Below are 26,182 nucleotides of genomic sequence, written 5' to 3'. Positions count from 1 at the left end.
AAACCATAAAGGCATTAATTCCACTGATGAAGCCCAGCTGCTCAACTGGATAAAACTTTTCAAGACTCAAGCCACAAAACCACTGCAGGATTTATAATGAAGCCCTGCCATGGATAAATGTAGCCACAACGGATGAGCCTGGGATATGGGAAAATGCTTGTTTATGGCTGTGCTCTGTGGGTATTAGAGAACTTGAAGGGACAAAAGCATGTATTCTGCTGCTGCTGAAGATGACGCAGGAGTCTCTGTGAGGTGTAGCGTCCTCTTGATAGTTTGTGCCATCAAAGGTGTAAGTTTGGTGAGGCGTGTTTCACACAAATGGAACACATGAGTTAAAAGTTTTCCGTGTTACACAAGCCTGATTTCCACCGTCTCCATATAAACAGTAAAACCTAATGTGAAACCACACTTTATTTTTATTTTTGTAATTCCCAAATTATTCATGACGAGAGCACTTTTAGGGCAGAGGAAAGGAAGAAAAAGAACAAAATTAAAAAACATGAGGGGAAAAACTGAATACATATACAAATTTAGCCCACAAGGACAGTCGCTGTGATAAACATATATTCACATTACAGGTTCACAACAAGATTAAGGTTATGGTGTTTCAGCAAAGACTGGAGCTATAGGATGTCTGTTAACTGCTAAATAAACAGGCACACTTTGGGCCGTATCCACACTGATATGTCTTCATTTTGAAATGTGTAGCATTTGAAATCTAGACAGGAAGAAATGAACTTCTGGGACTTTGTACAGTACGGTACCATTCAGAAGGTTGTTGGTCTTATGTACAGGAAAAAAGTGAATGTGTGTCACTCGATGCATAAGGTTTGCTTTGAGTGCTCACTTATAGTAGAAAAGCGCTATTCAAGGTACCACTTCTGGGTTATGTGTGTTGCCGACTACGCTCTCTCCAAGCGGACACGCAAGAAACAAAGCCAACATGGAAGTGCAGTTCCTCTAATGTCTCACAGAAGTGAGTCAATCTTGAACCTTACAAGAGAAATAAACATGCTTACAGCCTGGTAACAAAGACTAGTTTGGCTTCTTTGAACCCTTTCACCGTTCACATTTGGATGGTGTGTGGGATATTTTTTCTCCCCCCTCAGAAAAATAATTCAGGAGCCAGAAAAATCCTACATACTCTGAAGCCTTATGGAATACTTAGAATTTATTACTGCTCTCATTGTAACATTTATACACTTTAACTAATGGAGTTCAGCCCTTAAAAATATAACCACAGTGTTTACAATAACATTGTAATATATATTTTTTTAAATGACATTAATATGCGCTATATTCCTAGTATGCAACAGCACAAAAATACTGTCAGTTTAAAGGACGAATGAATGAAAATGACACCACAGTAGATTAGTAGAAGAAAACAATCTGTTTGATGTTACTTTTTTTCTGCATTTCCTGCAGAGCACTGTCAGCAGTGTGTCGCCCTCTTGTATCCACACTGGGAAGGGGACATCCATTTCCATTTACTGAGATCAGCAGCAGACTTTTATAAGAGTCAATAAACATGTAAAAATAAATCAGCTTTGTATAATGCTTTATTGCACCACAGGCCGCATGATCTAACTGTGAGCGATGCAGTGAATCATGGTCAGATTAGAGCTTATCTTTTCATATATGAGTGTGGCTGGATCTTCTCTATCCGTCCATCACAGCAACTGCAATATCAATTGCAAACAAACTGCATGTAACAATTCATTTAGAGACGAGGCTTTCTAACTGCACAGACAGCAGATATGATGCATAACTGCAATTCAACAAGCTGAAATAATAAACTGCAGATCTGACCTTTGTAGAGAAGTTTGATCAGGCATGTGTTTGACACTTCACTTTCTCCTCACCCCCAACCGGTTTGTGGCAGATGACTTCCCCCAGCTGAGCCTGACGTTAGTTACAAGTTCTTGCTCATAAGTGATTGTTGGGGTTTCCTTTTTAATATTGTAGGGTCTTTAGCATACAATAAAAAGCACACTGAGGTGATCATTTTTCTGGTTTGGTGCCATATAAATGAGACTGAATTGAATTTGCCTTTTATCTAGTTAGTGGTAGTTTTCATGTTGAAATAGCAGTTGTGTAAGTTGTCCTGAGTGCTACAAGTGAAATTCACTTTCTGACTTTGTTATTATTTGCAGTGTAGACTGTTTCAGGATGTTTTGTTTGAGCCCCATTGGGGCTAAAAAACAAATAGTAGAGGCAGGGACATGTAGGCCACATGGGGATAAAAAAATAACAGGCAGAATTAAGGTGCTACATAGTGATAATTACAGTAGTATGCAGCATTTTTACATTATATTAGCACATAATGAAAATTTCTGTTCTGGGACTGACTCATAAATAAAAATAAAGTATTATTTTAAGTGTGTGGATTTAGGCCACATTTAACAGCCTACCACAGTTTACAGTGAGATATAGTGATCTTGACTTCTGCTTATTCTGGGATAAAAAAGATTTAAAAAAAAGGATTTTTAAAAGGTATCCAGGGCTCATCTGTCTGGTAAAGGGGACCCGTTATGGTAATTTCTAGGTATTGTTATTCTTGGACTCTAGTAGAGTAGCTTTGCATAATTCATAGTTCAAAATAGTTCTCGTTTATCTCATACAGAGCCTCGGAGCAGCACATTAGTTCATTCTCTGGCTGAAGCTGATTTAGCTCCTTTCCCATTAAGGCTAACTTTCTACTGATTGGCTGCCTCTCGCAAACTGATGACTTGAACTGCTGGTGAGTAGAGCTACTGCATTCACAGTTATCATTAGAAATCAATCATAATCAGTCAATCATATTAGAAAAATCACATCTCTATGACATCATTTAGATGCAAGCATAGAGAACAAAAAGGAGGGTTAAGAATATTCTGAAGCCTGAGCTTTTGGCTCATAGGACTCCAGGATATATGCTGTTTGGCGTGTTTAATATGAGCACCAAGCATTGTTACAGTATATATGACAGAAAATAAGGAAAATGAAACAGTACAGCTGCAGCTGACCCCCTCACATTCCCCTTTTAATTCTCGAAATCATGTTTATGACAACAACAAATGTATTCCCTTGTTTAACCGTGAATGTAATTGTATTGCATGCAGCTGCCGCGTTGCTGTGTGGTCAACAAATTATTTTAACAGACCCTCAGTGACAGCGAAATGCCTCTTCTGCGGTAAACTGTGACTGCTGATGATGAGCTGCGGGCTTTTAGTGCCGCTGCTGCTGAAATGAGAGAGATCCTCCGAGATTCCCTCCAGTATCTCCCAATTATCACATTATGACTATACGTGGGTGTGAGGGCGAAAAAACGCAGGCCCATTAGTCTTTCACCTCTGTTCACCTCCCTATCGCACGCTGGCCAGGCTTTTCACCTCTTGTGGAGCTTAATGGATCTACAGGGCCATCAGATTTTAAGTAAAGACTAACTCACAATTAAAGGAATAACTCCCTGGGGCACTAAAGACAGCATAGCAGACCCAACATGCATATTTTATGGCTTAGCTTCCCCTCTGCTCTCATTCCTATACTCTCTCTGCCTTTTTGTGTCTATCTGAATAGCTGCCCACTGCAGCGATTAGAGAAAAAAGACAAAATATCTTAATTCTAAGCTGACTGAGTGGGTGGATCAGGGTTTGTACGTTGCTCGAAAAAATGCATGCACCGCAGCATAATGATCAGGATCGAAGGCCAATATGAAATCACAACATCTTTCACAGTATCTCAACATTTTCACACAAAGAGACATCTTGAGGTGGAGTTGTTTTCGCCTTCCCACATCCTGGCACATCCTACAAGCTCATCTGAAAACACTCACATCTGCATGAGCAGGGAAAAAAAACATGCCAGTAATTATGCAGCCTCCGTACTAAATGCCACCGTCATTCGCCGTACCTGCACCTCAAAAGGTCCTTTGTCGGATTTTGCGGGGGCACATGAATAATTCAGTGTATGTGTGGAGCTGGAGGGTGGGGGAGTTGAGGGAGGTGTTGGCCGGGTAGTTAGTTGGTGCTGGTGGGCTTTAAGTGGGACCGCACCATCTGTTTCCCCGCCTAGGCAGGGCCAGCGGGGACTCCTCTTGGGCGATGCCAAGGAGGCTTGCTCCCTTCGCCGGGGCGTACCAGCCTCCTGTCCACAGCAGACGCAAGGGATAATGAAGCCCTCTGTCTGGCCGAGTAACGTGGACATTTCCTCAGAGACTTGATGGGGTAATATTGACACTTGGGCAGGTGGAGAAAAACAAGGTGTACAGCAGGTAGCTAGCTCATTAGTCGCCTGCCTCTGCTCTGATACGAAGGCTTTCAGACCATTGCACAAACCGAAACCTTCATAACTGCATAAATCCTGAGTTTCCATGCTAAGTGCTGGAGAATCAGCATTTAGGTATCTTCATTGCAACCCGGTCTGTCTGGAAAGCAGGTGTGGTTTAAGTCTATGACATTTCTTCTTTCAGACTGGAGACACAACTGTTCTGTGTGTGTGTGTGTGTGTGTGTGTGTGTGTGTGTGTGTTTGCTTGCTTTCAGGCATTTGAGTGAATATATTAGCAATCAGCGATGGGTTGAAAATGACCTTGATCTTTTTGAAAATTTAATAAGTAACCTTCCTCATAACATAAAAGCAGAAAACAGTTGTAACTTTCTACACAAGCTGTGATGTAGCTGGTGTGCCAACTTTTAAACTGTTTTTTCCTATTTCTAGAAGGCATCACGTTTTACTGCTCTTGAAAAATCAAGGACATGCATGCATGCATACTTACATGCAAGTCTAAACTACTTTATCAATTAATCTGCTGCATTAATCTCTCCAAAATGGCATTAGTGCTCTGTACCTGCAGGGGGCTTGATCAGTGGCGGAGGGATCATGGGGACCATGATGGGCAGGTTGCCATGCTCCTTGGTGCTGGGCGTGGAGGTGGACGGCGTGGTGGAGGTCTCTGTGAGTCCGTTCCTGGAGGCTGGCAACGAATGAAAGCTGTTGGCTCGATCCGGAGAGCCTTCACTGTTCTCTGTTGAAGCTGGGATTTTTGGCAACGAGTTTTCTAGATGGGAAAAGTTAAGTAAAATAAAGCATTTACTGACCAACTAATGAGCAGCATTTGCTGCAAATACTCTGAGTGTAAATGCCCAGGATTCACCTAAATTATGACTCAATATTTTCCACCAATGTAGAAGCAAAAATACTCAAAAATGACTGGATTTTAAGTTAAATCCAGACCTCTCTGAAATCAACTGACGTAGCATCACTCAGCTCATTGTTTTGGTTGTAAACGTACAACTTTAATGTTTGTTTTAGTGTGATTTCTCTTTTCAGGCTGCAGCAGGTTGAACAAGCTGCATTAAACCTAAAGTGCACAACCTGCACAGCACCAAACAGCAGTTAAAAGTTTACAAAGTTATTCAGCTCTGAGCACATGTAGCAGATTAAAAGATTATGCTGCACAAAAGATTTGGCAAGTAGATATTCAGAAGACATTAAAAGAGTTTAAACATCTTGTAAATATGACAACCCATTAAAAAGCAGCCAAAGTGGAAGTGCCAAAAACTGCAGTTCCTCTAGTGGCCAATTGAGGCTGGCTCCAAAGGCGACTCAGTTCCAATAGGATGAAATCCTTAAAAGTATGATTTGAAAGCTAAAATAAACCTGTTTACAGCCTTGTAAAACTCTATATAGGCTTAAAACTTTCCTTTTTTATAAAGCATATAATTAATGCTGGATCAAATCACGGGTGAATCGTCTTTTAGTTATGCTGCTATAGCCCTAGGTTAATGGAGACTTCCCATAATGCACTGTGTGTTTCTTCTTCACTCAACTATTTCACTCACTTATACAGAATTCGAATCATTACTTATTATTAATCTCTGGCTCTCTTCCACAGGGAAGAGTATTTTGTCCTGTCTCCCTCCCCTCATCCCCAATTGGTTGTGGCAGATGGCCACGCCTCCCTGAGCCTGGTTCTGCTAGAGGTGTCTTCCTATAGAAAGGGAGTTTTTCCTCCCCACTGTTGCCATATGCTTGCTCGTAGAGAGTGAGCGGATTGTTGGGGGTTTTCTCTGGATTACTGTAGAGTCTCTACCTTAAAATATAAAACACCTTGAGGCGACTGTTGTTGTAATTTGGCAGTGAATTGAATTGAATTGAATTAGGGGCAAAGACACTTTGAGTGTAAGGTGATTTGCTCACCAGCTGTTTGCTCACTGAACTGGACCTCTCCAGAAAATCAGGAAATAAAGTAAAGTTAGGTATTTAGAAAGGGACCACAGAAACCAGAGATTACACCCATCATTTATATTCAGGCTATATTGGTTATATTGACTAGATTTCAGTTGAATTCAATTCAGTTTTATTTATATGGCACCAAAATCCAGTAAGGACAAAAGTAAGTACAGAAATCTGCTGATGGCTCCATAATAAGGCTTGCCTGTTAACACAGAAACAACATGCCTGTATGATCAGATCATGAAACATGATCTGATCATATTTTCCACTAAAGCTGTATACCTTTGAGGACAGAGATGTGCTGTGGTGTCTCCCCTATTTCCAGGCTGTCAGAGTCTCTCAGCTCCACCTTGTCATAACCGTACCAGCCCAGCAGCTCATTCATGGTGTTCTCTGCAAAACTCTGCAACACAAAGAGAAGGAACAAAGCTCTTTATATAGGGACAGTCGGGCTTAAAAAATAATTGTCAGCCCGCTTTAATTATACACAGTGATACAATACTAATGAGCAGCGATATAGTAAAAGTCAAATAATAGCAAGTTAAAGGTCAGAAACTTCTTCTTTTTTTTCTTTTTTTAAAAAAAGTAAATTTTCACATGAAATATTAATGTTACCCAAGCTGGAACAAGAAGAAGATAAATGAGGTTTGAGGTCATTTGTTACAAATGCTAATGCAGCAATCTGGTATTTTGTTGCATTTTTTTGCGCCTCTCTTGAGACCTTGACTCGCTCTTTAGATTTGTCCACATTTCTTCAGCTAATTAAGGAGAGACATTGTGATCCCACTCAAAATTTTAACTCTGTGTCAAGAGAAAACCGCAATGTGGAGTTTTCACTGCATGTCCTCTTCATAAGTACAGGTCAACCTAATTGGGGCAAACTCCTGTCCAAACGCTGCAGTGTGCAGCCAGCTGAACTAATAGCCTCTATCACTGCACAATAAAAGAGGAGGATCTTATCAGAGTGTAATAAAGAGAATGGGAACCCTATCACAGAATGGTAACCAGCATAGAAAATGTATCAATTTACAGTAACTGGAACAGTACAGTACAGTAAAGACACAGTAACAGTGCAGATAAGGGACAGACTAATGTTTTTTTATGCTGTTGCTGGTCTTTGAGATTTTCTGATCAGCTAAAACAGCTTCCCCGCATCACTTAAATGGCTCTTGATTCCCTCAGTTATGTCATTCAATGCTAAGAAACCCAAAAATAAGTCTTCCTTGGAGATAGGAACCTCACTTACACTCAAACAACCCAGTCTCACATCAAAATGTTAACCTCCCTTGCTCTTTCTTGGTCTCTTATTTTAACCTATTTACCTGGATCACTGTTGGTGCTGCACTACGAGGCTGATTGGGTTCAACAAACATATCTGCAGTGGTGATTTAGTCGACCCTTTTCAACCCGGTAAATTAATTTGCAAATCAAAAAGTACCAAAACACTGTGTCTCCTTCTTTTTGGCTCTGCAGAAACATATGAATGCAAATGCACTCTTACTCATTGGTTTTTGGAGTGACAGTAGCCAGATGGAAAGTTTTAACCTATCACCCAGACTGAGGCAGCAGAGGCCTACCTCTGTGCATTCATCCATGGCATGAATGTTAAAGTCACAACACTTTAACCCAGGAAGCTGGGGTTTGTGCCCTCTGTAGTACCCTTTTCATTAAATTTTTTCACCTTGTTTTTGTTATCAGACACAGTTTTACTTGCTCTTTGATTGGTTTAGGGAAAAGGCCGCCTTTTAGAATTGGCAGCCAGTGGCCGAGTGGATCTTCTTATTGTAAAAAGAAGGTCCCTGGTCCAAATCCAGGCTTAGGCCTTTTTTTTGTGCATGTTGCATGTTCTCCCAATGCTTGTGTGGGCTCTCTCTGGGTAATCTGGCTTCCTCCCACGGCCCAAAGACATGCATTGGATTATTAATTGGTTGTTCTAAACTGACCGGATGTGTGAATGTGAGACTGAATGGTCAGTTTCTGTGTATTAGCCCTGCGACAAGCTAACGACCTGTCCACAGTGTATCCTGCCTCACCCATGACAGCTGGCTCCATATCTCAAAATTGACTGGATGGATAGTTTATAGCCCTTGAACACTGTTTTGGTCCTTAGCATGAGAGTATAAAGACTGATAAAGGACACATTTAACATCCTCTTTCCTGTCAAGAGATAGATGAGAAGATCAATACTGGCTTGTTTTAATATAAATCTGTGATCCATTTACTTTGAAAACAGAGGTGGGGGGGGGGGGGGGGGGTGTAGAGGAAAAACATTATATATATATATATATATATATATATATATATATATATATATATATAAAACACCCAGCACGCCCCTGCGGGCGGTTTATCCTTCAAGCTCGGGTCCTCTACCAGAGGCCTGGGAGCTTGAGGGTCCTGCGCAGTATCTTAGCTGTTCCCAGGACTGCGCTCTTCTGGACAGAGATCTCCGATGTTGTTCCCGGGATCTGCTGGAGCCACTCGCCTAGCTTGGGAGTCACCGCACCTAGTGCTCCGATTACCACGGGGACCACCGTTACCTTCACCCTCCACATCCTCTCGAGCTCTTCTCTGAGCCCTTGGTATTTCTCCAGCTTCTCGTGTTCCTTCTTCCTGATATTGCTGTCATTCGGAACCGCTACATCGATCACTACGGCCGTCTTCTTCTGTTTGTCTACCACCACTATGTCCGGTTGGTTAGCCACCACCATTTTGTCCGTCTGTATCTGGAAGTCCCACAGGATCTTAGCTCGGTCATTCTCCACCACCCTTGGGGGCATCTCCCATTTTGACCTCGGGACTTCCAGGTTATACTCGGCACAGATGTTCCTGTACACTATGCCGGCCACTTGGTTATGGCGTTCCATGTATGCCTTGCCTGCTAGCATCTTGCACCCTGCTGTTATGTGCTGGATTGTCTCTGGGGCATCTTTACACAGCCTGCACCTGGGGTCTTGCCTGGTGTGATAGACCCCAGCCTCTATGGATCTTGTGCTCAGAGCTTGTTCTTGTGCTGCCATGATTAGTGCCTCTGTGCTGTCTTTCAGTCCAGCTTTGTCCAGCCACTGGTAGGATTTCTGGATATCAGCCACCTCCTCTATCTGCCGGTGGTACATACCGTGCAGATAGAGGAGGTGGCTGATATGAATAGGATGAGGGACCTATGGATATATATATATATATATATATATATATATATATATATATATATATATGTATATATATATATATATATATATGTATATATATATATATATATATATATGTATATATATATATATATATATATATATATATATATATATATATGTATATATATATATATATATATATATATATATATATATGTATATATATATGTATATATATATATGTATATATATATATATATATATATATATATATATATATATATGTATATATATATATGTATATATATATGTAGTATATACACTGGGTGAATGTGCAGTAGTAGCAGGAAGCAGGTGAATTCTGTACATTAATATGAATAGACATCTGACTATTTTACAGGATAGACAATATAAACATATTTAAAATTAAAGGAATTGAAATGTACATTGTGCCTTGGTTTAGTGTCTGGAAGAGTCCTGTCTCAGTCAATTATAGATGATGTGAGAGGGCGGGTGTGTGTGTTTAGGGCACGGATGGCTTGGGGATAGAAGCTCCTCTTGAGTCTCTCTGTCCTTGCCCGGAAGATGCGGAACCTTCTACCAGATTGCAGAAGTTGGAACAGTTTGTTGCCAGGATGGGACGGGTCCTTCAGTATCTGCGCTGCTCTAGTCCGGCATCTCCTGGTGTAGGTGTCCTGAAGCTCTCTGGAGAGCTTTTTGGTCCTTCACACAGCTGTTCCCAAACCACGATGTCATGTTCTGTGTGAGGATGCTCTCCACAGCGCCTGTATAGAAAATCCTGAGGATCTTTGGAGAGACCCTGAACTTCCTCAGTTGTCGTAGGTGATACAGGCGCTGCCTAGCCTTTTTGGTCTGGACCTGAATGTGGGCAGCCCATGTCAGGTCTGAGGAGATGTGGACACCAAGATACTTGAAGGACTGCACCCTCTCCACTGGAGCTCCATTGATGATGATGGGCTTGTAGTCTCTGTGCTGACCCCTTCTGAAGTCCACCACCAGCTCCTTGGTCTTGCTGACGTTCAGCTTGAGGTGGTTGTCCTGGCACCACGATGCCAGATTCTTCACTTCATCCATGTAGGCCATCTCATCATTGTTGGAGATGGCACCCAACACCACTGTGTCGTCAGCAAACTTCACAATGGTGTTGGAGCCATGGGTGGCCACACAGTCTGAAGTGTAGAGGGAGTAGAGCAGTGGCGAGAGGACACATCCCTGAGGTGCTCCTGTGTTGATGGTGATGCTGTTGGAGAAGCACCTGCCCACCCTCACCACCTGAGTTCTGCCAGTGAGGAAGTCCAACACCCATGCACACAGACGGCTGTTAAGTCCCAGATCCCTCAGCTTTGTGAACAGTCTGCAGGGCACTATTGTGTTAAACGCTGTGTTAAACGAGCAAATGGATTCCTTTAAAATGCACTGACTTCAGTATTCGAAACTTTGGCTAATCCAAGACTGAAACAATAGACAAAGAACAACAACAAACAACATAGACAAAGGAGATTCTCTGTGCATTCCCAAGTGCTGGACAAACACAAACTAAGTCAATTAATACAGCAGAAAATAACACTTCACAGTTAATGTCCAGTCCAGTAAATGATATAAGTTGCATCTTGTGACATAGTGTCACCCAACTTGATTTGAGCATAGCAATAAAGTTCTAACAGTCACCGCAGACATAGCAAATTGTGATGTAATTCAGGGAGAGTGTGAATATGAATATATAAAACTCAATGCAGGTGAAACATTAAAAAGTATTTCCTCCATAACATCCTCTCACAACACAGTCAATAAGCACTATACTCAAAACAAAATCATAACCCCGCTAATGCATACAGCCCATTATCACCATGCACCTCTCAGCTGGAACGGTCCCAGAAGCGTCTGATCACTGAACCGTAAACTATTGTAAATGGTTCAGCTTTCAATTGACTCTAAACATGGATGAAAATGTTCTTCCTTTAGAAACAGACTTCAGCAGTGACCGAGAATAAAGCCGCCATAATTCTTTGGACTTGGCGATAAGATATTAGTCACAGGTCACTAAACTATCAGCATAGAGGGAACGCTGGCACTTTGAAGGGATTATTTCCAAATAGTGAGGGTAATGCATTCATATGTTCTCATAACAATAAAAACTTTAAGTTCAAAGTTTAAAGTACTGTGAGGTGCACTGCCACATGCTCAATCAGAGGTGCTGGTTCATTATTTAATGGTCAGTTGCAATTTTTCTGTATATGATTTCATCATGGCAGCAGGCGTCACTCATTAATCACTACAACAAGCAGTTAAATGTCAATTACAAACAGCTCCTATCGATACGACACAGCAAGGGCGATCATGTCAGGGTGAATCAGTGCCACCCAGCACATCTGACATTCACAGCCAGCCTTAATTCACATTATGCACAATTGTTACCAACATGGATGAAAAAAAAATGCAGCAGCTAGTGCGATTAGTGCATTTAACTTAACATTACTTTCTTATGAGGTAACTCTACTTTTAATAATAACAATATTATTTAAGAAGCACGTGTAAATAGGGAGGCTGACAGATAAGCAAAAGTGGAATAATGCCAGAATAATTAATAAATACCATTAAAAGAATAAAAGCAATACAGTAATTATAGCAGAAAAATGCTCAAATAATTTAAAAATAAGAGCTGATAAAAGACAAGTCAAACAAAGCTTTAAAAAATTTTTTGATAAGTGATATAAAGGAAGTCATGGAGCTTTATCTCCTCAGGCAGGTGGTTCAAAAAGCTGAGGGGCGTGATGGCGAAAGGTCACCTTTAGATTTGGAAAGGTCATAAGGGTCACTGCTAAGGATTTAATAATCAGTACTTTGTTTTCTTCTCGAGTAATGAGAATATTAATGATAAAGTTTAAGTCTAAACTAAGGAGTGTTGCAATCATTATTTTAGTTCATTTGTTTAGATGTTTGTTGGATGGGAATGTAGTTTATGGGAAAATTAGGCTACTAACTGTGCGGTGTATGGGTCACAGCCTGAGCTCTGTTTTTGTCCACGTATACCTTCATATTAAAATGAATAACTGTCTTTTCTACATTATATATCTTAGTATAATGCATGAAATGTCTTGTGAGTTTGTTTATTTGTCCTCCTCCATGATCAGGAGCTCAGCTACCAATTAGCATCATCGTGCTGCCTTGAATCTTTTGCATTTATGCAGCTGTGGTTTAAAAGCATCATATCAACAGGCCAAACAATACTGCAGTGTTGGCATCTACTATTGAAGTTCATGTGACTTGTAATAAAACTTGTCTGTCTTGAGTTCATTTTAATGACCTTTTTAAGGTCACTATGTTGCTTTTTAAACCACCTGTGCAAAACCAAGAAAAGAAATGCTTTGATATGGAAGATTTGGCGCACACAGATCTGGAAAACACATTCAGACTCGATACAAAGCTGTACATGAAAGGCTCACGTGGAATAAAAATGCACTTGAATAACATCTGACTTCCAACAGCCTGTGGTGGTGTAGAAAGATGAGGTATCAGCTCATTGCAGCTCATTGGTTCGTGTTGACCAGCCTATGCTGACCTGTGTTGTTTCACACCAAAGTAATCAGACAGAGAAAGTTAGGCAAGTCCAGATTTATCCGGAGAGAGTAGCATGGAGGCAGCTCTGCAGCATCAATTTGTGTTTTTTTGTGGGTGATAAAGTGACCGTATCCAAGGGTAGAATTTAATTTGGGAAAGAAAATGAATTTGGAGGATCTCGGTGGAGGCAGGGTGGTGTACTTTCACAATAAAATACCCTGTACAGCTCTTGAAAAGAAAAGAAAGAGTCTGCTTTGATGGCTTCTGACACAGTGTGGCCTGGTGTGCATGGAGCTGCAGAAAACAGGTAGATGCATCGGCTTAATTACTTAATACAAACTCAATCACCAATGATAACTGCAGTTTGAATACTGCTTACAGTGGTGTTATATGTATTATATCATGGGAAAAAAACAAGTGGGAATGAGCTCTCACACACACAACATTCACTGTAGCATGCATATTTGAGACACTGTGGCACACACAGGAGTGACAGAGGCAGATTTTCTCCTGCTTCATCAGCACATTTGGGCCATTTCTAAGCATTTTATGGAGAAATTCATAATGTGTTGTATTTGTACCACAGAGTAGTAGCACCACTCTTGGCTCAGTTTTACCTCAGTTTGGCTGTGTTCACACAGAGCCTATAGTTTTTCTGCAGTGCTGTGCAAGAAGACCTGTGTGGCAGTTAAAAGAAGCCAAAATGTAGGGATGGCTTTATTAATGAAGAATGACAGTATTTATCGATCTGTCTGTTATTAAATACCGCTGTGGTGGGGTGGTCAGTGGGTAGTGCGTGGCACAAAGGTGCAGGGCACAGTTTAAATCAATAACAGGTGAAGTCAAAGCACAACATCCATGTGCATGACATACCTGCAGGCCTAGCATGCAAGCACATGTGAGCGCACATCTGGAGCTCTGTGTGCATCAAGGTTAGACAGCATCACCATCAACAATGAAAGGATTTGCAGTGATTATTTACAGTAATTAAAGTCTAATCCAAACATTCATAATCGCAGCCTGCATTTTTTTTTTTTTTTTTTTGCCACAGAGCTTTTTAAAAATGGTGGTTAAAGCAGTGAAGGCTGTTAATGAGGACAGCTCATGTGTGCAGATGTAACGACGCTAATGCTTGAACAATGATGAGTGACAGCAGTGCTTTTTCTGCCTGAAGGTTCCTGGGAGTCAGATTTAGTACTGCGTCCTGAGCAGAGCTAAAGTTAGGTGCTGACAGCTAAATACATAACCTTGTTGTCACCCACTAAGACACACTGTGAACACATTCCACATCCGTTAAATAGTCACAATTTCGCCTCCTGAAGTTTTAACTAAACATGTTTTATTAATTTCTTAATTTGTATTCCCCAACCAGCTGGTGAGAAGTTGCTGGCTGTAGCTAGGTGAAATTGGTCACATGTTTGGATGAAAGAAATCTGAAAGAGTATGGCGCAATCCTGAAACACAGAATATTCACCTTACTGCTGCAACAGACATTTTAAAAGGAGCAGCTCCTTTAAGCAAGCATTTTCATGTGATACGTTTCGGTTTCACTATCACTTAGTGAGTAGTTGGAAGATATTTGCAGAAAAATCTGTCTTCCATGTAATCTGCTAGCAACTAGGGGTGGGTTTTTATAATCGATTCATCGATTAAAATCGATTCTGGCTTGGATAACGTAAAATCGATTCATTAAAATCCTGAATCGATTTTTTTAATATAAATTTATTTTGCCCGAAATGCCAGAATCTCTGGTGACATCTCACAAAATTTCAAGAACCACCAAACAGTTAAGACAGTAAATGAGAGCAGGTACACGGATTCTGCACATAGACTTAAACACACAGCGCGACCCGCGGATCAGAATCAGTTAGATGTCGCCTTTCTCACGGTCGGGGCTGAAAGCCGACAGCTCGCTGATTCTGATCTGTCGGCGGGTCCACGCTTTGTGTTCACGCCCTTTATGAGCCGATTCTAAAGCTGTTAGTTTGATCTCTCTCCAAACAATATTGACCGAACCAGCAGCAAAAGAAGATCCAAACGCTTCACATAAACATCGTCATGTATTCACTCTGACTTTTGCTGTTTTGCTTCCACCGCGATGCACAGCTCTCTCTCTCTCTCTGTACTTCAAGAACAGTTTCCCTTTCTTCATTATTCGCTTGCTTGTTACGCACAAGTCTACTGTTGTTTACAGGCTGTCAGCCGCTGTTTTTTTCCCTTTTACATTCTTCCGAAAAGAAAACCTAATTTCTGCTGTTCAATACTGAACAAATTTAAACTTTTTGAAATTATTCAAAATGCAAAACGCTGTGTCTCTAATAAAACCGCTGTAACTTCAGAGGTAATGTTCATATGTTGATTAATGGTTTTCTTTCGTTTTTGATGTACTGCAGAATATTTTATAAAATCCCAGGACAGGAAAATCACCTTCATGTTTTTCTGTGTTTTATCTTCAGCTACTTTGACACAAAGGCATCTGCTGTGACGCTCACACCTGTGATAAAGTCTTGCGTGTGTCAGCTTCCTTTTTATTGATACAAAAATATGTAAATGTACTGATCTGAATTATAATATTTCTGACTGTCAAAATTTCCCAGATTTAAATCGAATCGAATCGAATTAAATCGAATTAAATCGAATCGTGGATCGAATCGATTCGGGACCTTGTGAATCGGAATTGAATCGATTCTAGAAATCAGTGACGATACCCAGCCCTACTAGCAACCAAAGCAATCGCAAGGATTTCAGTTTCAGTTTAGGACCATACACCTATACACACATATACACCATATACCAACGTATACTTCTTAGTGACCAGTTTCACCTAGTGACTCCCAGCAACCACTTGCATACTAATAGGGGAATACACATTTCTCTAAAGCAACTGGTGTTTGTCAGGGGGTTGCTGAGCAGTCCTGAGTGACTTGGGACAAACACTAGCAACCATGGCTAGCAAGATGTACCTATTCTATGTATGGATGCATGCCTCAGATACGTATAAAAATAATCTAATGTTAATTTTAAGACACAGAAAATACAAATAAAATACAAGCCACCTGTCAAAGTAGCTATTCTCCTACTAGTGTGAAGTCTTAATAAACCTTTACAGAATTTAAAAGGGTGATATTTTTTTTAAATATTACAATTTTTAAAAATTAGCTACACAAACTCAAAGCTGTGCTACAACATGCCTACGACAGAGTATTATTTTTAAAATAATGTCTGTTTTTTTGAACATTAAGAAGTCTATAATATTCCAGTAAAATTCTAAAAATAAAATTAAAAAGCTGTAAACCAGCCCACTATGGCCTCTTTAAAATTATGGGAATAATTAATAAAACCTTAATGGAGAGGAAGATTTATGGGCAACTTACATAACAATAACCTGAAAAGAGGAAGAGTGCTGACAGACTCGAAGCGCACAAATTGGCAGGCACAAGTGCAGCAATTAGCCCAACTGCAAGGATGAAACCTCGGGAGGAACAAAATCACCCAGGAGAAAATCCTCCTTTTGAACAAACGAGATGGAGCATAACCCAAGCTGAATGTACTCCTGAGTAAACGGATGTAGCTGTAAAATAACCACATCACCAAGACAAAAACACAGCATCTCTCTGTGTCTCCCTTTCCTTCCTACCATCCTGTCCTCTAAGTCACCCCACTACTTCGAGAAAGGGGGAGCGTTATTAAGAGGGGAACCTAATCCCTGTTGGCGGCTCATCAAAGCAGCGGCACCAACTTTGGCTCCGCATGTGCCGGAGAGCAAGAGGCAGAAGGGCAGCTGCAGGTATCTGTATGTTACACTGGATGTATAGCCTTTTTATCTGGTTCATAATGGACAAAATCTCTGTTTATCTGCTGTAATAAGCACAAAGGCTTCCGAGAGCCTTGGACAAAACTGAGGTCAAAGTGTGTTTCCTGCTGATTTCCTGATTTTGGCTGATCTCAAGAAAGTTCATATCTCATTCTGAGGAGTCAAACTTGCACATTACTCCCTCCCTTGCATAAATCTTGGACTTCCCTGTCAGTTCATTTTCTCTAGTTTTGCATCAACAGATGTTGTTTACACGGCTTATCTTTACCCAGCATTTGGACTTGGTTTTGATGGTGGTTGCCAATGCTGTAAAACGATAAAGGTAAAAAAATGAACTTTTAAAGGAGGCTCTAAGAACCATGATGGTCTCCAGTTTTTGCAGTGCAGACAGAGAAATAAAGGCGATTCTACCTTCAGCCTAAAGTCCCTGCAAAATCTTTTTCCCAAAGCTTTTGTGAATGCCTGTGATGTTACCAATTGCTGAAGTCTTTGCTCATAATCAGAGGAAATTGGTGTTTCTCTAAGGTGGATTCTCTTTTACAGCCTTTAAAAAAAACTTATAACTTATAATGCCTTGCAGACAACCTGCTGAGGGATATTACTATAAACTACTCACTGGTGAAGTAAAACAATGGATTCATTTTAAAGAAGCTCTTCACTGGAAAAAATGACTAACTGCATGTGTTTTGCCTCATGTTTTGAGTTATTCAGAGGGGACGGTGCCTCCCTGGAAAGCCTGGTCAAGAACAAGTTTTCTGGACTTCGTGCATCTTTCCAATGGGATCATCAAACACGAAAGCAGCAGGAGGTTCTGCAACAGTGCTGTGAAACTGGGCTAGCTCCACAGAGCAAACACAGCAACCCGACATAATGAATGCAGAACTGAAGGTAAAAGCCAGTTAGAAGACTACCTCTGATCAGTTAGAAGACTACCTCTGACTGCGTGGGAAAACGCAAAAGAATAAGGTGGATTATCTGTTTAAAGGAACTTATTGTTAAAATTCCAATGTTTAAATAAACTATAGCAATACTAAAACAACCACTATTACTTTATTTTTACATTGTGCGGAAGACCTATCAATCGAAGCTGAACAAGGACCAGCAGGTACTTTCAAGTAATATCGATTTGTACAAGCAGAAGATGCAGTGAGAAAATTCACATAATAAGAAAAACACATCTGGTTTGATCCCGGGAGGAGACACAAACCCTGTTTGGTCTTGCCTTCACTAAGGGCGTGTGGCATTAAAACAACTATGCCGAATCAAAGATGTGGAGTGACCCACTGTGGCGACCCTCCGTGAATGATGGAGCAGCTGAAAGTAGCATTATCTATTCCCTTTAACCTTCTGGTAGTTAAAGTTTTCCTCAAAATTTGGTGATGGAAATGACAAAAAGTACCTTTAAATTTCCTCAGCACACCCTTTCAGCCCGACTTAACAAGCCCCGTGGATGTCTCAGAGTCTCGGGACCTTCACACGACATCGACCTTGAAATATGTTTTTTTTCATGCTGACTGATGGTAAGACAGAACATTCATCACTGTGTTGGTTTCTCCATGCAATGGTGAAGAGGTGAAGTGAAAGCTACAACTTTACTTGCTGTTACCCATGTGCTCTTTTGTCAGTGAAGCAGTAAAGAGAAAGAACGACAGCAGGGACTGACTGCTGGCTCTAGAACTGCGGTTTCAAAAAGCCATGAAATGACCAAAGATAATTATACGCTGTATTTAAAAACAAAAGAAGAAATAGAATAACCCTTCTTTTACAGTGAGGCTTGAATTCATACCAAAAAAAGTTGAGTTGGTCTGCTACGACCAGTACACGAGTGGCTAATGTCAGCCCACTGTGGACAGGAACAGACGCTAAAGCTGACTTACTGAATCGGTTTGTTGACTTGCAGGCTTTCAGATTTAAGCATTTATCATTATCCTGATTTAAAATGCCTGCAATGCTGCGGAAAAAATGATGTATGTATGTAAAATGTATCTCCACTATTATGGACTTTATCTCCTTATAATCCAGAAACAGCCATTCTAGGCTACTTGCAACCTCTAGAAGCTAAGTCACTGGAAAACCTGATAAATCCAGTTTGGAATGATCACTGATATTCTTGTTGCTCTTGTAGGAACAGACCAAGGGCAGTAAATGAAAATTACCCCATAAGTCTAAAGCTGGCTCATTTACAGGTATTTTTCTGTTAATCTATGAGCTCTGTCGCTTTCAAGTAAACAAAGAAATGAGAAATGTAACAAAAACATAGATTTAAACGGATACAGCCAGCCTTCCATGATTCATTGGGGGGATTATAACACTAAACGTCTTTGTATATACAGTATAAATACAACACCTATGAAGCACGCTTGCTTTTTTTATCCTTCTCTGCTAACATGTGATGGGTGGAGAACTAAGTACTCCAAGTACTAAGTACTCTAAGAAGTAAGTATTGCTTGTGTTTGCTGACTGCCTCTCTAATTCAAGCTCTTCGCCTTTACTTTTCTCCTAAAATGGTTTATTTATGGTCTACATTTATTTTATTTCAAAGGTACTGTGCGTGTTAATTAATGTGAGCAGTGAAGTCGGGTTATGCAAATATAGGACAATTTTCACCTACAGTCACAGGCAGGTAGATGGCATTTATAGACAATTAAAGAAAACTGAAGATGCAAAACCCTCTGAGCACAGATGAGAGCAGGAAGCATGAGAGTGATAAAACAAAGACAAAGCCATATAGTGTATTAAGGAAACATTAAAGATAAATTATGAAAACTCACAAATAGGCACAATAGTACATAAACATAGACTGTTTGTAAACGCAGTGACTTACAGCGACAGCACCTCTACTGAGCTGTCAGAGCAGATGCTACTGTTTGCCATCTCTAACACTGAGAGGCCACTACATTACTGCAGACACCTTCATCCAGTGCAATCTAATACTTCAGGACTGTATTTATGAAGCTTATCATATGCAGTTGACAATCCATCAAAGAGGTGTTGAAGCATCTACAGGGTCACTGTGACCCTGTAGATGTGGATTTGAGCGTTTTTAAAGGTTATTTCTTATATGCCCGTCAAGTTGCAACATAGAGGGCTTAAAAAATGAAGCCAAAATAAACGTGTGAAAAATTCAAGTTCCTCAAATGCCCACTTGAGGTTGACTCACCCTTAGACTTGAATATTTTATTTTATTGAGGCTTAGATTATACTCAATTCCTGACAAGACACGGACCGCTGGACTGCCTAGGGCTCATGCTTAGCTGGTGCATTGTAATGTAAATTCTCCACGGATGAGTCTGAGAAGTCATGCAGACACGTGCACCAACCCTCATGCTTACTCTTTTATGTCACTTAGACCAGCGGTCCCTAACCCCCGGGCCATAGACCAGTTCTGGTCCGTGAGTCGTTGGTACCGGGCCGTGAGAGTTGAGGCTTGGGTGCGAAATTTATGGTTTTCAGGGTTTTTCTCAGTTTATATTGTTATTTTTCATTGTTTTTATCGTTAACTCGGTTTCCTTGGGTCTTTTCCCATGTGTTATGGATAAATCTTCTTCTGTTTGGTACCGGTACTGGTTTTATTTATCCGCGACACCCTAAAGGCCGGTCCGTGAAAATATTGTTGGACATAAAATGGTCCGTGGTACAAAAAAGGCTGGGAACCGCTGACTTAGACCCAAGAGGACTCACGGACAGCAAACATTTAATCCCAGTTTAAAAATTTAATTGATGCAGATGATAAGACCAACAGGTAAATGCTAGGCTAATTTGAGAGAGGTGCAATTAAACGTATCAATGGGCACTCTAATGAGTCAGTGCAACTGCTTTTAGTAAGTTAAATTGTAGTGCTTATTAGCAAGTGTGCATTGCATACGGGTGGTACCTTGCTCGCCAAGCTTGCCAGCATTAGCAAATAGTCGACCCTCTCGTTCAAATATAGTTACTAAAGAATAACATGGTGACAAACTGGTGACACGGCGGCTATTTCTATCTTTTATATACAGTCTATAGTCATGGATTTTTATGGTTTCACTGTCTGAGTTGCAGTTCCAAATGTTTTTGTAAATCCTTGCCATTTCTGATGTCCTCTTTGTGCTCTACAGGTTATGGGTCACACAGTATGTTTATGATGTTTAAGTGTATTTATCTATACCAGAGGTGGGCAATTCATTTTCCAAAGGCCACCAATAAGCGGAACTTAGTTCTGCTCAATATTAATTTTAGTTCTCTAGAAGCCTACTGGTGTGGCCTATTGTTTCTCATGTGGCCCCTTGGGAAAATTAATTGCCTACCCCAGATTGACACAGTCAATAATTGGAAACCATCTGCAGTAAAATACCCTTTTCACAGGGACTCTTACAAGCTTTCACTTAAATCTGCAGGATAATTAGCAGCTTATTGATGACCTACTCCTGATACTTTCGCCTCACAAGCTGACACTTCTCTGTCACAAGTTCAGCAGCTGACCCTGCTTCTGCCTGTCTTCCCCCTTGTTTCCCCTCCAGTAAGACCCAAACATGGCCAGTAGGGCTTGTGGTAATGATGATGGTGGAAACTGGATACCTTGCGGGTGGAAACCAGAGCAGGACACAATACACCATGATAAAATTCCTGAATCCACGCGCCAAGTTTCCTCTTTGCCTCCTCCTTCCTCTCCACTTTTCCACTCCCATGCTCCCTCTCCTCTGCTTTCATTTCCCTTTACTTTCCTTGATATGTGATACAGCGGAGACGCTCGGGTTACAGTTTTTACAGCTCAGCCAGCCCAGTGCTGTATACATTCCTTTCTCCCCTGTTTCTTACCCCACTCTCCAGCGTTTCATATCCCCTCCAAGCCCACTCCTCCTTCTCCTAGATTACTCACCGAGGCTTATTTTACCATGGCGCACATTAAGCAGCCAGATGAAGGAAACACTGTCAGACTGTTTAGTTTTTCAGAGGAGTATGATCCCTCAAAAGGGCACATTGTGTGCCTCACTCTCTCCTTCTGTGTTTTCCTCCAGCTTTGGTTTGTATTATTGAAGATGAGGGAATCTTAAGAGGAGACGGGAACAAATCAGGTCTGTTTTTGTTCTGAACAGAAGAACCTAAAAGTTTTCTGCAGAAAATCAATACTTTTAAACTCAGGACTTGGTGTTCTGAAGGAGGCAACCATCATGCAACTCTGCAGCATAATATTAATTAACTGCAGCTCTGCAGGGAGCATCAGAAAGCTGAATCCAGGTTTTGCATATGCCAAATTACACTTATTAATCATGGTATTTAAAGTGAAGGCTGCACGCAGGTGGAACTTTCTACCACTGGATCAGTGTCTTAAATTAATTGTGTATAGACAACAGCTTGTGTGATGTAATGAGAGTTGAAATCCAAGGTTGTGTAAGGAGCTGCAATCGAACTTGTTTAGCCTTTTAAAGGTGTTTTGACACCTTAACCACATCTGCTACTCCCTTTAGTAGCTTCCCCTGGTATTGATGGAGATATTGGAGTTGTCACGAGGCGGCATCACTTTTCCCTCCACACCATCGGCACAGCTCTACAGTGTATCCACTGCACTGCCGTACGCATTTATTGTCATATCTTAAAATCCACAAGCTGCTGACAGCTTTATTTGCTCACATATTCAAAATTTAAAAAATAAAAGTGATGACAAATTAAGCTGCTGCCATTCAAATGAGATGTTTAACGGGCATGACACCTCTCCAAAACATACAAGAGATGTCAATTCTGCTGAATCCTGAATGATGACCCGTGTCACAAAATCTGTCATCTAACAGCAAAACACAGACCTGCAAATAAAACATCATTTCTGACTGATGACTGGCATCATATAATTACTTGGTCAAAGTGATAAATTATCAGATGAGACATTCAGTGTGATTTTTTTTTTTAATTTGTGTCTTTTGCGAATAGATTTTTAGCCTGATAGCTGACGTCTGAAATAATGACAGAACTGACAAAAATCAAACCTAGACTTGTGCTACAGAATTTGACAGGAAGACACCTCCTTCTGCCTAAAAGGCAGCTGGGAAACATTGGGCACATTTTAAAAGCTCCTCTGAGAACACCTTTAGTACTAGAACTAGGGAAATTTCTCCATGGAGAAAACCCTGCCTGACACACACCCCACCCACCCACCCACCCGCCTCCACCACCACCACAACCCTGCATCCCTCCCTTCTGCCATCAGGACCAGACAGAGAGAAAGAAAGAGAGAGAGAGAGAGAGAGAGAGAGAGAGAGAGAGAGTGAGTGAGAAAGATGGGTTAACTTTATTCTTCCTGAGAAAATGGGTCTCATTTCATCACAAAAAAATGTGCATTCAATTAAAATTCTGTTACAGCGTGGACTCTCCTTCCTCTAGGCTTACAATGAATTTTATCTGACAAACAAGGACTCTGAGAATTAAAAGTGAAGGCATGCATCTGTTCAAGCAAATGCTGGCAATAACAGTAGATTGCACTGGTTTGAAGTTGTGCAAAATTATTACAGTTTACTGCTCCATTCTTATGCATCTTTGACAGCTGCTTTGTTATCAGTAAAGTGCACATTACCCTCTTTGTACAGTTAAAAATAATAACAAATAAATAAGTGAAGCAGTGACACGTGAACGCGGGGGTATTTTGGAGGGGTCTACATACAAAAAAGCTCTTTTTTATTTATTTATTTTTATTCCAGGGTTGTTTCAGGACTCGCTCAACGCCAGCACCCTCGCATCTCCTCTGACAACCTAAGAATAAAAATTTACAATTGCCGCAGTTATTCTCGGTGTGATCACCTGCACATTCATCCCATAACCGTGAAAACACCGGGTGCTTCTGCGTCTCCGGCCAGATGTGTACAAACAATGAGGAGATGTAGACAAAGCGGACACGCAGCCTGCCTCTGTCACACACACAGACGCCACGAGCACTTTCTTTTCTTTTCTTTTTTTTTTGCTCCATAATGAACCACACGGAGCTCGCGGCTCAAATATCACAATGTGTACCGAGCGAAGAAAAAAATAGAAAACACAGGAATAGAAACAACGTGTGTTTGAATGTCGACGGGGGAGAATCGTGCAGGTCGATCCCGGGAGACAATGTGCTCTTGTCGGGTGCGTAAAGCTCACAGACGCACATCTGGATCACACGCCTCTGGGCAGCTGGTCAACACACTAGCAAAAGCACACACACAAACGCAGGCATACAAAAACATCTCCAGTCAGAGACAAACCCACAAAAGCATCGCGGGGAAACCAGTGTTCCCCCATTGATTTACACTAATTATGCACATTGGCCGCTCTCCCCTGCGCTGTAGTGTAGCAGTATTAATAGTAATAGTAGAAGCTCTGTTGACGCCTTCACTGACGCACTGGATTTTCCATTAACTCTGGGTGAGCCATGAAAGGCAGGGCACACAAACGGATAGATTATGCCATGAATTGAAGCGACAGTATTCCTCCACTGACTCAAAACTTAATAGTAGAGGAGTAGCTGTGAATGGGTGCCGCATCCATTGTGCAAGGCGGTATTGGCAGGCTGCGCTTAGAGCCTGGCGTTCAGCGTGGATGTGACAATAGAACTTGGATAAATCAAAACATCATAAATTAAAGTTTCACTATCACGCAGCCAATTGCACTTCAGTGCATCGTATTTTCTTTCACTGCCTGGCTAGTGCTTCAACACACATGCACGCTCCTCACAGCCACTCCACGCGTAATCACATGCAGCTGGGCACAGATCCCCCTTTACCTTCATCTCTTCATTTATTTCCCTTTTCACTGGGTGAGCTGGTTTTCGGCTTCTTTTATTTTCCGGAGGTCTGCCCTCTTTTTCCATCTCTGCCATGTTTTCTCTGTGATACTTCTGTCAATATTTGCGGTGAGGAGGGGAGAGGAGGGGTTGAGAGAGGCAGCTGTTTACAGTCGCCAGACGGCGGGTGTCTTGCAGCTTTTCAGCGGCCCGTGTGACGCTGGTGATGCCGCCGAGGGCTTGCGGTGCCCGGCTAAGTCAGCCATCTTCTGCCCGTATCCTCCACGGTCCGTGCGCCAGTGGTGAGCCGCCTCTGTGAGTCAAAGGAGAGGTTGAGTGAGGGGAAAAAACGAGACAGGGGGAGGGGCGTCCGCTGAAACATTATATGACGCGTTGATGATCAGAGGTAGGCTATTTCTTCTCGCTTTCCCATGGAGTGCAATCAGAGCAGTCACATCCACTTAGCGGTGCTTCCTCATGGTGACAGTCTGTAACCAGCAAACAGGTGCCCCCACACAGTCCTCCAGCCTTTTCAGGGGAGCCTGCTGTTGGTCATAGCAACATTTAATCATGCTGTTAGTTCCCAACCCTTCTCCTTCAATCATTTAACACCACGAAATCAAAGTTTCAGTGCGTAGGAAGAAGTGAGCAAGTACAGTGGGTGGAGAGCTCTGTGGCGCTTCAGTAGGTCGGCCAGTGTTGCAGGGGTTCAGTGAAACTATGTCTTTTTGATTTTCCCTGCAAAGAGAATTTTAGAGAAAAGTGTGGAGCAGGTGCATAAATAAAGTGTGTGTGTGTGTGTGTGTGTGTGTGTGTGTGTGTGTGTGTGTGTGCGCGCGCGCGTGTGCAGACAGAAGGGAAGTGCAGCGTGCCTGAAATTAAGTTTCCATCTGGCCCTCACAGTGTTGCTTTTTCTCACTAATTTCTCAACATGCAAAGGACCAACTGAGGCCACGAACTGTGTCATTTCCATTTACTTTTATTTATATAGCAACAGTTCACAAAAGTGGCCATCTCAAGAGGCCTTATAATGTGACTCTATAATATTAAGATCTCCCTTCCTCTTTAACAGAACCAAGCTCACAAAGGAGGAAGTCACATGCCACGACTGGTTGGGGTGTGAGGAGAAAGAGAGAGAGGCCACAAACAACAAACAGGACAAAACACAAACACAAACTTAAAGAAAGAAAAGATGGGGAGAGCTCGAGAAATCTTCAGTGCATCATGCGAAGTATGCCAGCAACTTGAACCCTAAGCAGCATAAATTAGAGCTGGTTCAGGGTAAACAAATCCAATCCTAATTAAGCTTTATCAAAAAGGAAAGACTGGAGCCTAATCTTAAAAGAAGAAAGAGTGTCTGTCTCCTGAACCCAAACTGTGAGCTGCACGGTAGCTGAAGAAGTGTTCAATGCCCATTGCACTTATGGGAAATTCTTAAAATATATCTTTGATATCCTTGAATTGCCTCATTAACTGACAGCTGGGATATGCTCCAGAATATTCAAATTCAAATTCAAATTAGATAGATAGATGCATGGATATAGCAAAGCAAAGCAGCAGTTATCCCCCCCAATGGTCAGATGGTCTACAAGCAGAGCTTGGCGATAGTGGTGGTATAGCCAGAAGCCAGCTCGGGGAAGTGTGGAAATGTGCTGCAACTCAAAGACAAGATGAGCACAGAGTTTTACTTAGTTTGAGGTTTATTCTGATTACACCTGTTTGC

General features: G+C 41.4%; 1 protein-coding gene across 5 annotated transcripts in view; it reads right to left on the bottom strand.

Annotated features, from left to right (window-relative positions):
• Window positions 1–26,182, bottom strand: part of sobpa (sine oculis binding protein homolog (Drosophila) a) — a 62,008-nt gene that overhangs the window by 31,504 nt on the left and 4,322 nt on the right. For 4 of the 5 annotated variants that reach the window (XR_015126513.1, XM_086276003.1, XM_086276007.1 and 1 more), the window contains exons 2-4: window positions 24,460–24,772; window positions 6,498–6,618; window positions 4,828–5,037 (exon numbers count right to left, since the gene is read on the bottom strand). Coding sequence is in view for 4 of the 5 variants with exons in the window: in XM_086276003.1 (XP_086132129.1) it covers window positions 4,828–5,037; window positions 6,498–6,618; window positions 24,460–24,555 (427 nt within the window). In the remaining variant the exon portion in view is untranslated. The remainder of the gene's footprint in view (window positions 1–4,827; window positions 5,038–6,497; window positions 6,619–24,459; window positions 24,773–26,182) is intronic. The other variant, XM_086276006.1, reaches the window with a different exon arrangement.

This window comes from Aulonocara sp. 'chitande type north' Nkhata Bay, linkage group LG19 (genome assembly GCF_057382095.1).
Source record: "Aulonocara sp. 'chitande type north' Nkhata Bay isolate Kocher_YH1m ecotype deep benthic linkage group LG19, A_spYH_male_GT1.1, whole genome shotgun sequence".
Classification (NCBI taxonomy): Eukaryota; Metazoa; Chordata; class Actinopteri; order Cichliformes; family Cichlidae; genus Aulonocara; species Aulonocara sp. 'chitande type north' Nkhata Bay.
This window is presented reverse-complemented; position numbering and strand designations above follow the sequence as displayed.